General features: G+C 45.7%; 1 protein-coding gene across 2 annotated transcripts in view; it reads right to left on the bottom strand.

Moving 5' to 3' along the window:
* Positions 1-929: 929 nt before the first annotated feature.
* Positions 930-12,480, bottom strand: part of SLC13A4 (solute carrier family 13 member 4) — a 53,595-nt gene continuing 42,044 nt past the window's right edge. For both annotated transcript variants that reach the window (XM_019515449.1, XM_019515450.1), the window contains 5 exons: positions 6,869-6,966; positions 5,496-5,626; positions 4,683-4,844; positions 3,239-3,376; positions 930-2,561 (listed from right to left, as the gene is read on the bottom strand). In XM_019515449.1, coding sequence (XP_019370994.1) covers positions 2,424-2,561; positions 3,239-3,376; positions 4,683-4,844; positions 5,496-5,626; positions 6,869-6,966 — 667 coding nt within the window. In that variant the 3' untranslated portion in view covers positions 930-2,423. The remainder of the gene's footprint in view (positions 2,562-3,238; positions 3,377-4,682; positions 4,845-5,495; positions 5,627-6,868; positions 6,967-12,480) is intronic.

Raw genomic sequence — 12,480 nt, 5'->3', positions numbered from 1 at the left:
AACAGCCTAAAAAAAGGAGCAGCATGAGTTTAACATTGGGAATAAATTAAGAAAACAAGATATTTTATTTTGGGCAGGGTGCTGACTGGAAGAGCAGGCTTAGAAACTGAAAACAAGGGAATTACCTTCTGTTATTTTGTCCCTTCTGTGCTCAGGAAAACAGGACTTTGAGTACATTCTTTGAAAATTAACAGGACTGCACTTTGGAAACACCTGATTCACATAATCCATGTCTCAACCTAACAGAAACAACCTGGTAAGATCCCAGATCTTGGCTAAGTGGTAGGTCAAAAAAGGGCAACAATACTGATGGGACCCAGGGTCCTTCAAAAAAGGCCTTTGACCCAAACAAACACAAAAAATAAGTTGTACACTGCACTACTGCAACTCTGTATAACTCATCAGTTGGACTTGAACTAAAGATCTTCAGCAAAAGCTTTCGCTATCTGAACTAAAGGACTTAACACATTATTGGAAGAAGCAGCAAGCAGCCTTCCTGTGTGTTGCTGCAAAAGAAAGGAGATGTATGACATTTACTAACCCATGGCTTATGCTACACTATCCATCTACAGGAGTCCATCTTAATATATTTTTCAGGAATAAATTCCCAGCAGATACATTCTATAGACCTTGATTTGCCAAGTTGTGTTGCCTCCTTCTGGTGTCATGGTAGTACTAAGAACTATTTTGATCTAGGAAGAACTGGATAGATCCCCTAGTCCTGTCATATCCATCTCTACCAAGACATGCACATCTTGTTATACCATTTTAATTACAAGCAGAAATATGTGGAAACCCTTTCTTTAAAAATCAGTATGCCAGTACTAATATTTACTCTAATCTTTGTTATGCTGAGCACTACTTGGGTCACAGCAAGACATGTATTTGAGTCTCATTTATAGTCTTACAAAGCACAAGGTCATGACACAGTGAATAATTTATTTTATTGACATTGTCTTTACATTGTATAGACATTTACACTAACATTGAAATATACTGTTTCCAAATGGGAAGCCTATTGAACAAAGCCACATAACAAGTGATTAAATTGCATCTCTAAAGTGATTATATGGGACCCAATTATCCTAATAACCAGATCAAAGGCCTTGACATTAAATAAGTGATTAAAAACAATACATATATCATAAGGGAAATCTAGTGGGGATAACTGGGATATAATCAGTAATGAAAGGCACCCACCTTTATAAACATAAGAGAAAATGGTCCTTTGGTGTGCTGTTTTTCTGCTGTATCTTGAAGCTACCTTGGCTTGGAGCCCCTGTTCTCTGGGTTGCGTTTAGAATAGGTGTGTGTGTTTGTGTGTGATCTCAGTGTGAGTGTTGTGATGGTGAGATCTGTCAATGCTATTCCTACAAGTCCTCCCCCATCTTAGTTACAGTGCAGTGTTGATTGTGACCTTGGAAAGGACTAGCCCTTCTCTATCAATAAAATCAACAGCGAAGGAAACATAAAGAGAACAAGACTGGTGGCTATGTCAGGGTTTGCTGGGAATTGCTTCCACTGCAGGACTGCTGTGGACAGCGTCCACACCAGAAGAATAAGGAATGAGGAACCTGACACTTCCCATCTGAGATCCTGAGAAGACCCTGAAGTTCCTCTTTCCAAAGAAGAGACCGAAAGTATTCCAGCACGTAAATTTTCATGTGAGGACTGAGGACAAGCCCCAGGTCCTCTCCCATGTTGCCATGTCCAGGTCCCTCATTCTTCCCTGCCTGAGTAGTAGTTACTCGTCTCCCTTTCATGTGGATGCTACACAGTTTCTAGTCAAACTTTTCTCTAGTCCACACAGATTAGCTAACAGATTGATCATCCTTAAGTAATGATGACTGACCTCAAGGAAAAAAAAACCCCCAAACAAACCTGCATTTAAAAGAATTAGTCTTAAAAAAAACTCCAAGTTAGTAAACTGAATCACCTTCTAGCTGCTGTGGAAGTCAGAATGGAAGGAAAGTGTATGTTACTATAGTATGTTGTATAGTATACTACTATATTAATGTTGTATACTATACTAGTATATACTTCAGTTTTCTCACTGGGATTATATATCCCCTATTTGAAAGGGAAATGTTCAATTTGATTGCTCTGTAGTGTAAGGGAAGCTCTAAGTTGGATTTTCTTGTAGAATTATGGTAGCACAGGGAAAGAAGCAATAAATCAAAGCAAATCTGTCTTGTTTCATGGTGATTTTTAAAAGCAAAAAAGTAATGCAAATTTTCACTTTAGGAAATAAAGGGTAAGGTATTCTTTTTTTTGGAGAACAACCTGTGGACTTGCTCTATGTTTTGCTCTGGATCCTGGATCTATATACACTCAAGTTTCTTCCTTTCTTTTACATGTGCAATTTAGATGAAATATTTTGCCCCCGCCGCCTGCTTTGGTCTTGTAAGTTTTGTCACTGCTTATTACAACTGACCAGTTACATTGCTGACCCTTGCCCAGTCTGGAAATGTATTCAGCTGGAACAGGCTAATTCCCCAAGTGTTGATGGCTATCAGGACAACCACTAGACCGATCAGATTTACACCCAGCCCAGCTTTCACCTATGAAAAACAAGATCATGAGAGCACAATCAATGTCAGTCAGGTAAAAAGAGTTAACTAGCAAACTCAGAAGGCAGTAGTCTGGGTACTAGCAAACTGACAAGCCTCTGTTGTATAAAGAACAAAGAGAATGTGCTGACTACAGTAGCAAAAAGGCCCAGTGAAGATTTTTGTGTGTGAGAGTGCAGACAAAGTGCCAGAAAGGGGGCCAAGCGTGCATGATAAATGCAATTCATCACATAGCTTCACAATTTTCCATATGGGCATCACCACTATATATTTAGCCCCTGGATTTACATCCCACATGGCTAGGGTGATAGCTACATGAAAAACTGCAGAGTTATATGATATATTAATGTATCATATAATTCTGGCTTCTCCCATTTCATTCTGCCCCTTAATCTCTTTCTTCACAGACTACTATTATATTGGAGTTACAGAAAAACATGAGTGATTTTGTGTACCTTTCACAACTATTGTATTAATTCCAAAATATTAAGATGACATGCATGCATACCAAGAGCAGATATTCCAAAACTGTCAGCTACCATGAAATAGCTGTGGTACAAACCAACCACCTGTTACTATCATGGATCCCCTTATTATTTCCAGATTAGTCAGTAGGTTCTGTTTTGTTTGCATCAGGGCTGGGGAATATAACTATTCTCAGAACTTACCATGTCTTTGATCTGGCAGTGCCCATAACTGAAGACAATGGCATTTGGAGGGTTCCCAACTGGCAGCATCACAGCAAAGGAGATACACATGGTTACAGGAATCAGAGTGTATAAAGGGTTGATATGCAGGGTTTCTGACTGGAAAGACAAAGAAGGGGTAGGAGAAGAGAAGTTTCACTCTGCCATTTGGTTGTTAGGAGAAGGCAGAAAAAATACTCTCATCTTAATTGTAGCTAAGATCCAGGATTATTAGAATCTCCTTGGTTCTTTATATTTTGAGGTCTAACAGTAGGGTAATTTTCCTTCAAGGAGCTGTAGAAATCAGAGTACACTTAAAATTTCAGGTATTGTTTAACCAGAAACATTAGTCAAACTATTAACATGCTTTAATGGGGGTAAATGGGTTGTTTCAACATTTTCTTTCTCCCATTTACTTCTCCTTCCCCTTGGCACTGCAGGAGGTCTGTAGTCTATGCCGCTGCTTTTGGATCTAATTAGCGCAGCTCCAAACTGCATCCAAGGTAAATCACTGCCCATTGATACAAAGGGCTCCCCTCCTCTAGTAGTTGAACATATGCTTCCATGGAACACTTTCCATTTCTAGGCTGGGGCACGAGGTACCATGTTTGGACTCTGAATTCAGATTGCTTCCCTATCACCTCACTGTGTGAGTCATTAGGTTGCATTTATGGAGAAACACCTTTCACAGGTTAGATTCCTGGTGGACAGTTTTTCTTATGACAAAACATGTAAAAATGAAGGCAGGTTCCTGTTGCCTTCATTGCAGTTAAGGCAATGGTTTCTGTATTCTAATGCAGGATATAACTGGTGTCTTTCCTTCCACTCTGCCTTTGATGACACACTCACTTTCCACATTGTGTCGTTTTCACAAGTACCTCTGTTCACTCTTCCATGCTGTCCTTATACTTGGTATGTCTTCTTGTGCAACAAGCCAGTCCCCTCACTATATTTAGAATACACTTCAGAAGTTACTTCTTCCCTCACACAAAGTGAATAAGAGTAACATTAGCTAATGCATAATAGATATAAGATATAATAAAAAGTTAAATCAAGCCTAAAGCTGCATACAAGCTTCAGCAAGTAACCACATGCTCTTATGGTGTGTTCTATTCTTTTTCTTCCCTTATCTTCCCCTTCTCATTTCTGTTACTCTTAGATTGTAGGTTCCCTCAAGGCATATTTGCTTATTTTGAAAGGACCTGAATAAGACCTGAAAGCATATGGGTGGTTAAAGTATTTACTAATGATATCATATTGCACCTAGACCTGTTGACTGGCTAAGCTAATGCTTCTAAACCTGACAGCACCACAGCAGCACTGAACGAAGTTCTTCATCAGCTCACAGCTGATACCCTAACACCTTGAGATAGTCCCTAAAGCCTATTGGGAAACAACAGCTTAAAACCCCATTGTTTTTACTCACCATGCTGCATAAAATAGGCAAGAAGATAGTTATGGTTGCTGGGTTACTAACAAACTCTGTTACCATGGACACCAAGATGCAGGCCAGCAGAGTAACAGCCCAGTAGGGGAGGCTGCTCAAAGACAACATCTGGCGCCCAATCCATGTAGAAAGGCCAGAAGTCTGCGAAAGACAAGAGTGACACGATGAGGGAGAACATGGTATATTGAGAAATGAAAACCTCTTGTCTGAGAGACTTTGTAATGAAGAATTTCACCAGCAAATTATGGTAACTTTAGTTCAGTTGGCCATTCCCTACACACCCACATCAGCTTCATGTGTCAATGATTTCAGTCAGTCCCTAATAAACCCCAAATATAAAGTGGTCCATGTAGTTACTCAGCAGATAGATCAAACCCGACTAGGTACAGAACTGTCCTTTCTGTCTCTTCAAGAGCAGAGTTGAGGCCCACTGAAAGCTCAGTGAATGACAGGACATTACAGGGACTATATCTAAATAAAATGTTCTCAAACTATTTAGCACAGTGGGACCCCAACCCTGATTGGGGATTAGGGTGCTGCTCTAATGATAGTGATGGTGATATGAAGTCCAGTCAGCAGGAGAGAGATTATGCAGCAAGTTCTTGAAATCCCCAGTATAACTGACTTTAAAAACAATGGCCCAGAGATGTAGGTGACATGCCAGTTGAAATTGCAGAGTAATTTTGTTGCCAGAACTGTCAGAACATCAAGGGGTTAAATAAAGATCTAGGCTTGTAGACATTTTAAGGGTCCATATGCCCAAGTAATAGTGGATAACCTCTAAAATACTACCTTGCATCCAGCTGCTAAAGCATATCCTCCTCCAACCAGAACTACAATCTCCCAGGGCATAGTCTTCTGGAAGTCCTTCCAGGTAATTATTGGCTCCATTGAGTTAATGTCTGCAGAATTCTCTCCATCTCCTATGTCAAAGAAAAATAAAAAATAACACAGCTAATGTTGCATTAACAATGTTACATTTCTCTAAATTGTAGAGGTTATCTTACTGATTTCTGTCTGTGTGACATTAAGCATATCTGCTGTAATGTACTCTGTATAAAGCTACTCTTAATGGCCCATCTGCAAGAGACAGATAGTACAGAATGCAGCTTGCTTCTTCTATGACTGTCTATGTCTCAGGAAGAAGGGTGCCTAAATGTCCTGACGCTTTACCAGCTTCTTATTGGCTTCTGTTAGTGGCACTATTGGTTATAAACTCCTGTGGCTTAAGTCAGATCTATTTGAGAGACAACCTCTTTTCCTATGTAAACTGTGTACAAACTATTCCTAGATAAGAATGTTTAAGATCTGGTTCCTATTTCTGAGGAGGTGGTCCGCATCTTTTCACTCCTAATAGAGCCATGATACCATACAAGGGCCATTTATAGTCCCAGTCTTTCCTGTGGGCAGTGCCAACTTACTTTATGGGGCCAGTTTTTGTACTGAAATGGACTTTGTGTTAATGCAGTTTTCCTAACTTATGTATTTACTCGCAGCGGGAATGAAATACTTGCATACAATTTATAATAATTATTTGGAGTCAAGTTGGAGGGTTCATGCCTTTGTAGATACTGGCATAGCCCTCGATAACAGATCACTGATCCTGATTGTGGCTTCTGAGTGCTACCAAAAAGTAAATATTAAATAGCAATAACATTTGTTATCAAGAAGAAAATGATGGTTAATGTTGCCAGAGAATGGCAGTGCATCTCCCTACATTAGCAGATAGCAATAGGAATAGACCCAGAGACTTTTTTGTGTGTTAAGCAGTTGCTTACTTTTCATGCAGTCCCAGTATGACAAGGGCTATGTCCATCTGCATTCTGCAACAGTCTACATTGGAATTAACATAGTGTTCTCAGCCTTCTTTAAATCATAATCATGTGTTACAACAGAAAAAGTTTAGGGAAGTAAAGGAAAGATGGGATGATGGCCATAACTTCTTGAAACTTGTTTGTGATCAACTGGCTAAAGAAAGATATTGAGGAAAAGGTCTGATATGATAGAGTATGGAGTTATATATAAGAAACTGAACTGAGGCATTTGCTTGCTTGAGAAAGATTCATCTGTCTTTGAGATATTTGCAGAGACCACCACTGTAGAGCAGAAACTCTAAAGGTGTTGAAAAATGGGTCAAGTTTCATGCAAGACAAATATCTTCTCACCTTCCTCCTTCTTTCCAAAACATGGTTTCTTTGCTGGGATCAGGAAAAGAAGAAAGCCAAGGAATACAGAGACAGTAGCATCAGTCCGGTAGCCTTTCCTAAGGAAAAAACATTTTGTTTATAGCGAAGACACACTAAAGGAAGTTTGCTGTAGTAAAAGCATGTGTGCAGACCCTGTTAAGGGTGTTTTGCATGGCAAGGCTGGGGAGTTAACCTTGGTTCTCATGTTTGCTTGAGTTCTTTTATCATGTTTCTTTCTGCAATATATCATCTATATATTCATCCCATATATTTAAGTAGACACCTATTTAAATCAGGGTGGAAGTGTGCTGCACAGCAGCTTTTTAAATCCTGCTCTTTTCGCCACAAGTCCCCCTCACTACTGACTGGTAGAGGGGCTCTGGCAGCCCTGTCACTTGCTGCTGATTGGCCAGGAAGCAAAAACCATGCCATATTTTAAATTATGGTTTTTGTCTCTCAGCCAATCAGGAGCAAGCGGTGAGAGGTAGGGCTGATGGGGCCCCTCAGCCAAGCAGTGGCAGCTTGGAATTTGGGGGCAGGGAGAGAGGAGTGCAGCGAAAAAAGCAAGATTGAAGGAGCCCCACTGCACAGTGCACTTCTGCCATGATTTAGGTAGGTCCCTAATTATAAGGGAGAAGTGAAATAATTTCAGCTTGTTCCAGTGCCAACACAAATAAAAGAATATGCTTGTCTCTCTCTAACAGTGCGTTCAAACTTAGCCTAATTGAGGACTAACTTGACTTTTTGCTAGAATCCTAAAGATTAAAGTGAGTCAGGTTCCAGGTTCTACGATCTACCCAAGGTACATTGATGACATCTTCACTGTATGGATACACGGGAAGGAATTTCTAAAGAAATTTCACTAGGTCTTTAATAACTTCTACCCCTCCACCAACTCTGGAATACTCTACCCAACGAATTCATTTCTTAGGCACTACTGTGAAGGTTTGCAATGGCCTCATTGCCACCATATTGTATCAGAAACCAAAAGACCACCACAGGTACCTGCATGCCACCAGCTTGCATCCTAAGCACACCACTAGATTCATCATCTACAGCCAAGCGGTATGTTACAACTGTATCTATTCATCCCACTGACTGTGATGGACACTGTAATGTTCTAAAGTAGGGATTCCCACCATTGCAATAGAACACCAAAACTACAGACACTCAAATCAACAAAGCCAGACTCAGACCCTATGCTGACCTGGTTTGAACACCTTAGACACATCATTAATGACCTCCTGGAAAGGGCTGGCTGTCTTAAAGTAGTCATGGGGGACAAACCTGTCTTAGTCATAGGCAGCCCCCCAACCTTAAATGGTGTCTTTCAAACAACAGGTTACCCAAATCCCAGTCTCACTGAGGCACCAGACCTTTCATCAGATCCAAATGCCTTCTGTGCCCCAACATTGATATAGACCATCATTGGACCAAATAACATGGATTATAACAACTGAGTTTATTAATGTGCAACTCCAGTAATGTCATATATGCCATCACCTGCTTACAGTGCCCCTTTGCTGTCTACACCAGACAGACAGGGTGATCCCTACATGAAAGAATTAATGAAAAACAAACTGGCATCAGCTGTCAAAAGACACATAGGTCTATGGCAGACTACTTTGACCACGCTGAACACTCCATCACTGACCAAGTTTTAAAAAAAATATTTAAACATGAAATTGCAGAACAAGACATCATTCACAGACTGGATTACATTAAGTATGGCTCAAACAGGGACTGTATAGATTCTTATTCCTTTACCTGGGTCAGTTTTTGTGGCTCCTTTGATCCTATGGGTTTGCTGCATGCTTGTTTTCCTCTCCTAGCACTGCCCCCTCCTCCCTCTGCACCCTACTTGTCTTTTGTATTCTAATGTCTCTCTCTTATATACCGTGCATGTCCTTTCACAGCATCTGATGAAGTGAGTTTCAGCGCATGGAAGCTTGTCCTATATATATCTACTTTGGTTAGTCTGTAAGGTACAGATCTACCCCACCTTCTATTTGACTTTAGACAAATGTGGCTAAGTATGGGCATGTCTACACCTGCATTTGAGCCAGGATCAGTTTACTTGTGTGTAAACTACTTGTGAGAAAATGATCTCAGGCAGGCGTCTACACATGCAGAGATTTGGGAGCAGTTTTGCTGCTCCTAGCAGCAAACTGCTTCCACTTCCTAGGGCCCTGCAATGGGCCCCTGCTGCCACCAAGAGGAGCTTGAGCCTCTGGCTGCACCTGCCAACAGCTGACAGCCATTTTTAAAATGCAGCTCTGCTCCCTGGCTAGCTGCTTTTCTGGCCAGAAGCAGCATGCAGAAGCCAGGACCAGTACGTGGTGGCTCTCTCACTGCAGCCTCTGCCTCCCTGTGCCATGGTTGCTCCAGCCCCTTCCCCTGCCCCCAGCAGCAACACCCAGCACCCTGGGCTCCTGTTGGCCATGGTGCTAGCCCTGCTAACCCCAGTGGGGGCCCATCACTGAGGCCCTGGGCAAGCCACACACCCACCAGTGGGGGCCAGAGCCATGGGTGTGAGAGGTGCTAGCCAAGCACCTCTTCCTGCACTCCTTACTGTAGCCTGCCTGGACAGTCACCCCACCTCACCACCCACCCCAGCACCAGGCTTACAGCAAACAGTCCTCAGGAAAACACATCATTGTCCTCACAACAAATAGACTGTCCCATCCTTCCCTGATAACAGAGCCCTCACCCCCCTCCCTCCCCAATAACAGATCCTCTCCACCACCCACCCCATCCACCACCAATAAAATATCCTCTTCCCTGTGCAAACTATTTAAAAGTGAAGTGATGTGGCTGTGAAAGTGCCCTCCTGGGGTGGGGGTGCCCAGAGGGCAGAGTCCAGGGACAGGCAGCCAGCACCCTGGCCTCTGGCTATTCCTCCATGGGTGCGCAGGCTGAGGCATGCCCAGTGGGCAGGAGGTGCACCCAGAAGCAATGGCAGCTGCTGGACCCCTGGCATGGGTGGCTCCCCCTCTGGCAGCTGGTGTTCAGGGCCAGCAGGGCCAATGTGTGATCTTAGCCTCAATGCAAGCAGCTCTAGGTCCATGCCCATGTGTAGCTGGGACAACTGGTGGGCCTGGGCCCAAGCCGAGGGGCTGGGTGGTGAGGGACCTGAGGTGGGAGCCAGGGCAGGGGCCAGTGGAGGCAGCACTAGACCTCTGGACAGGCCCAGAAAGGGTTCTGCTGCTGAATTACAGCCAGCTGCCAGGGGCCAGATGGGGCTAGGATCAGGGCCTGGGCAGCAGGTGGCAACTGCTAGGGCCAGAATGGTATCCAGCACCCAGCAGTCATCTGTGGCCTCTGTGGCCTTCACTGCCCTGGCCACAAGCACAGACTGCTCCTGGAGGACTTCCACATGCTTGTGCTACAGGCCCAATCTGCCCAGTCTCACACAGCCTTGTGGGTGACTTCCTCCACCTGTCAGGCCCGTTTGTCTGCCAAATGGTCCTCTGTAGCTGTCACCAGCTGCTTTGGGTCATCCTCTGGTGTAGCTGCTGCATCTGTGGGGCCCTGGCTGTGGGTGGTGGTGACCCTGAGGCCACATCCTGACTGCCAACAGCGGCCTCTCTCCCATGTGCAGCTGCAGGGCCTTCAGAGTCATGTGAAAGAAGCTGTTTGTGAGAGTTTGTAACATTTCTGAGAAAAGATGCTTTGTACCAGGGGCCCACATTCTGCCAGGCCTCAGGTCAGGGGTTGGGTGTGCATGGATGCCCAGGGACCATGGTAAGTCAGGCAGGCAGGCCCAGGCTCAAGTGGCTGCTAGCCAAGCCCCTCACCCCCTCTTACTTCCCTGGGGTGGGTAGGTGGCTGGGTGTTGGCTGAAGCCAGCCTACTTTCCCTGCCCCATTCCCAGGCTGGGTCAGACTAGGCTTCTGGCAGCACCTACTGCTACAGATCCAGACCCTGCTCCCCCTGCTTCTCCTGCAGGCCAGCTGCTTTCCTGTGCTGCCACCAAGCCCACAGTGCCTGTGCTCAGGGGACACAGGGCTTCCAGATAACTGGGACAAAGAGCTGCCCATGCTCCCACGCTCCCTACAGGCACCCTGTGGCTGCTCTGCACCTCAAGCATGCTCCTGCTGTTCCTGTCCTGGGCGCTCCACAAGCAGATGTTTGCATGGACTGAAGGGTGCCTGACCCACTATGCATTGCTATTGCTGTTTGCCATGGTGCCCCGGGTACACCAGTGGATCTGGCATAGAACCCTGAGCTTCAAAAGTGCAGGGAGCAACCCCAGGCTGCCCTGCAACCTGTGCTGCAACCTGAAGGGCTACCTGTGGATGTGCTACACATTGCCTTCCCCCCACAGCTGAGAAGGACATCATCACCAACATCGATGCATTCCTTGCTGTGTGAAGGGCCCATGCCCACCTAGCTGGGGGCACATGCTGTTCAATAAAGTTCTGCACATCTCCTGCCTCCCCCTAGTGGAGGCCTTACCATGTGGCTGGGGCTGGTGGTGCAGTGCGGTGCAGGGCCTGATAACTGATAAGGAAGTAACTTACTTCTCAAAGAAGGATGAACCTGTACCACCTGTCTTCCCATAGTGCAGGGCTTACCATGTGGCTGGAGCTGGTTGGCCCTGGCTGGTGGTAATGGTGTGCAGCTCTGGGTGGATTCATTGGACAGCAGGGCACAGTGTGTGGATGCCCAGGAAGCCCCCCCCCGGAGGAGCTGGCACTGCTGACAGCTGGCTGTGTCATGGCTGGCACTGCCTCATGGCTGGAAGTGAGGCTGCAGAGCTATCGGGACAGGGCTTGGCCTGGGCCCCCTCAGGTGCTGGTGAAGGCTGCAGGTAGGGAGCTTGGCAGAATGTGCCTCTGGCACCCTGAGGGGCCCTCTCCCAGCAACATGTCATGGTGGATGCCAGGCCAGAGTGTGGGGCTCAGGCAGGCTGCCCATGCTGCAGTACACGGCATGGCTGCAGCCTGGGTCCTGGGGCATAAGGATGTCTGTCAGCTGCGGCATAAAGGGCACGGTCTTGAGGGAACTCCCTGACTGATGGGTGTAGTCGGAGATGGAAACTCACTGTGCCCACAAGACCTTGACTTTTATGCAGCACTGCTATGCTGACTGGTCATGCCTGCATTCCTGAATCCAGCTGGGCAGCCCCTCATAGACATGAGCATTGGAGCGCCCACTCTGTGTGAACTGCTGCCACACCTTTGTCTCGTCCCACAGGACCACAAAGTCACCAGTCTCCTCCTGTGACCAGTTACAGCCCTGGGAGGTGGGGTGTGACATCAGCAACAAGGCCATTGGGCTCCTACTCTGGGCCTCCAGGCCTCTGTGTGGCTATCCCTATGCTGCCAGGCCTGGACAGCTGCCTGCAGCACCCAGTGCAGAGGCATGGAACTGGCAGCCACATGGTGAAGCAAAGCCCCACAGAACCTGCAGGCTCTGGGCAGTCTGCTGGGGGTGTACTGTGAGCAGCTGGAGCTGGCTCCAGTGGCTAGGAGCTGCCTGCAGCTGGGCCCAGGTGCTGGCAGGCCTGTCAGGAGCCTGCAGCATGCTGCAGGCCTGGACAGCATGGGCCTGGCAGGCATGCAATACTGCAGCGCCAGGCAGCGCTG

This window comes from Gavialis gangeticus, unplaced genomic scaffold (assembly GCF_001723915.1).
Source record: "Gavialis gangeticus isolate Ggan-Ray unplaced genomic scaffold, GavGan_comp1, whole genome shotgun sequence".
Lineage (NCBI taxonomy): Eukaryota > Metazoa > Chordata > Crocodylia > Gavialidae > Gavialis > Gavialis gangeticus.
This window is presented reverse-complemented; position numbering and strand designations above follow the sequence as displayed.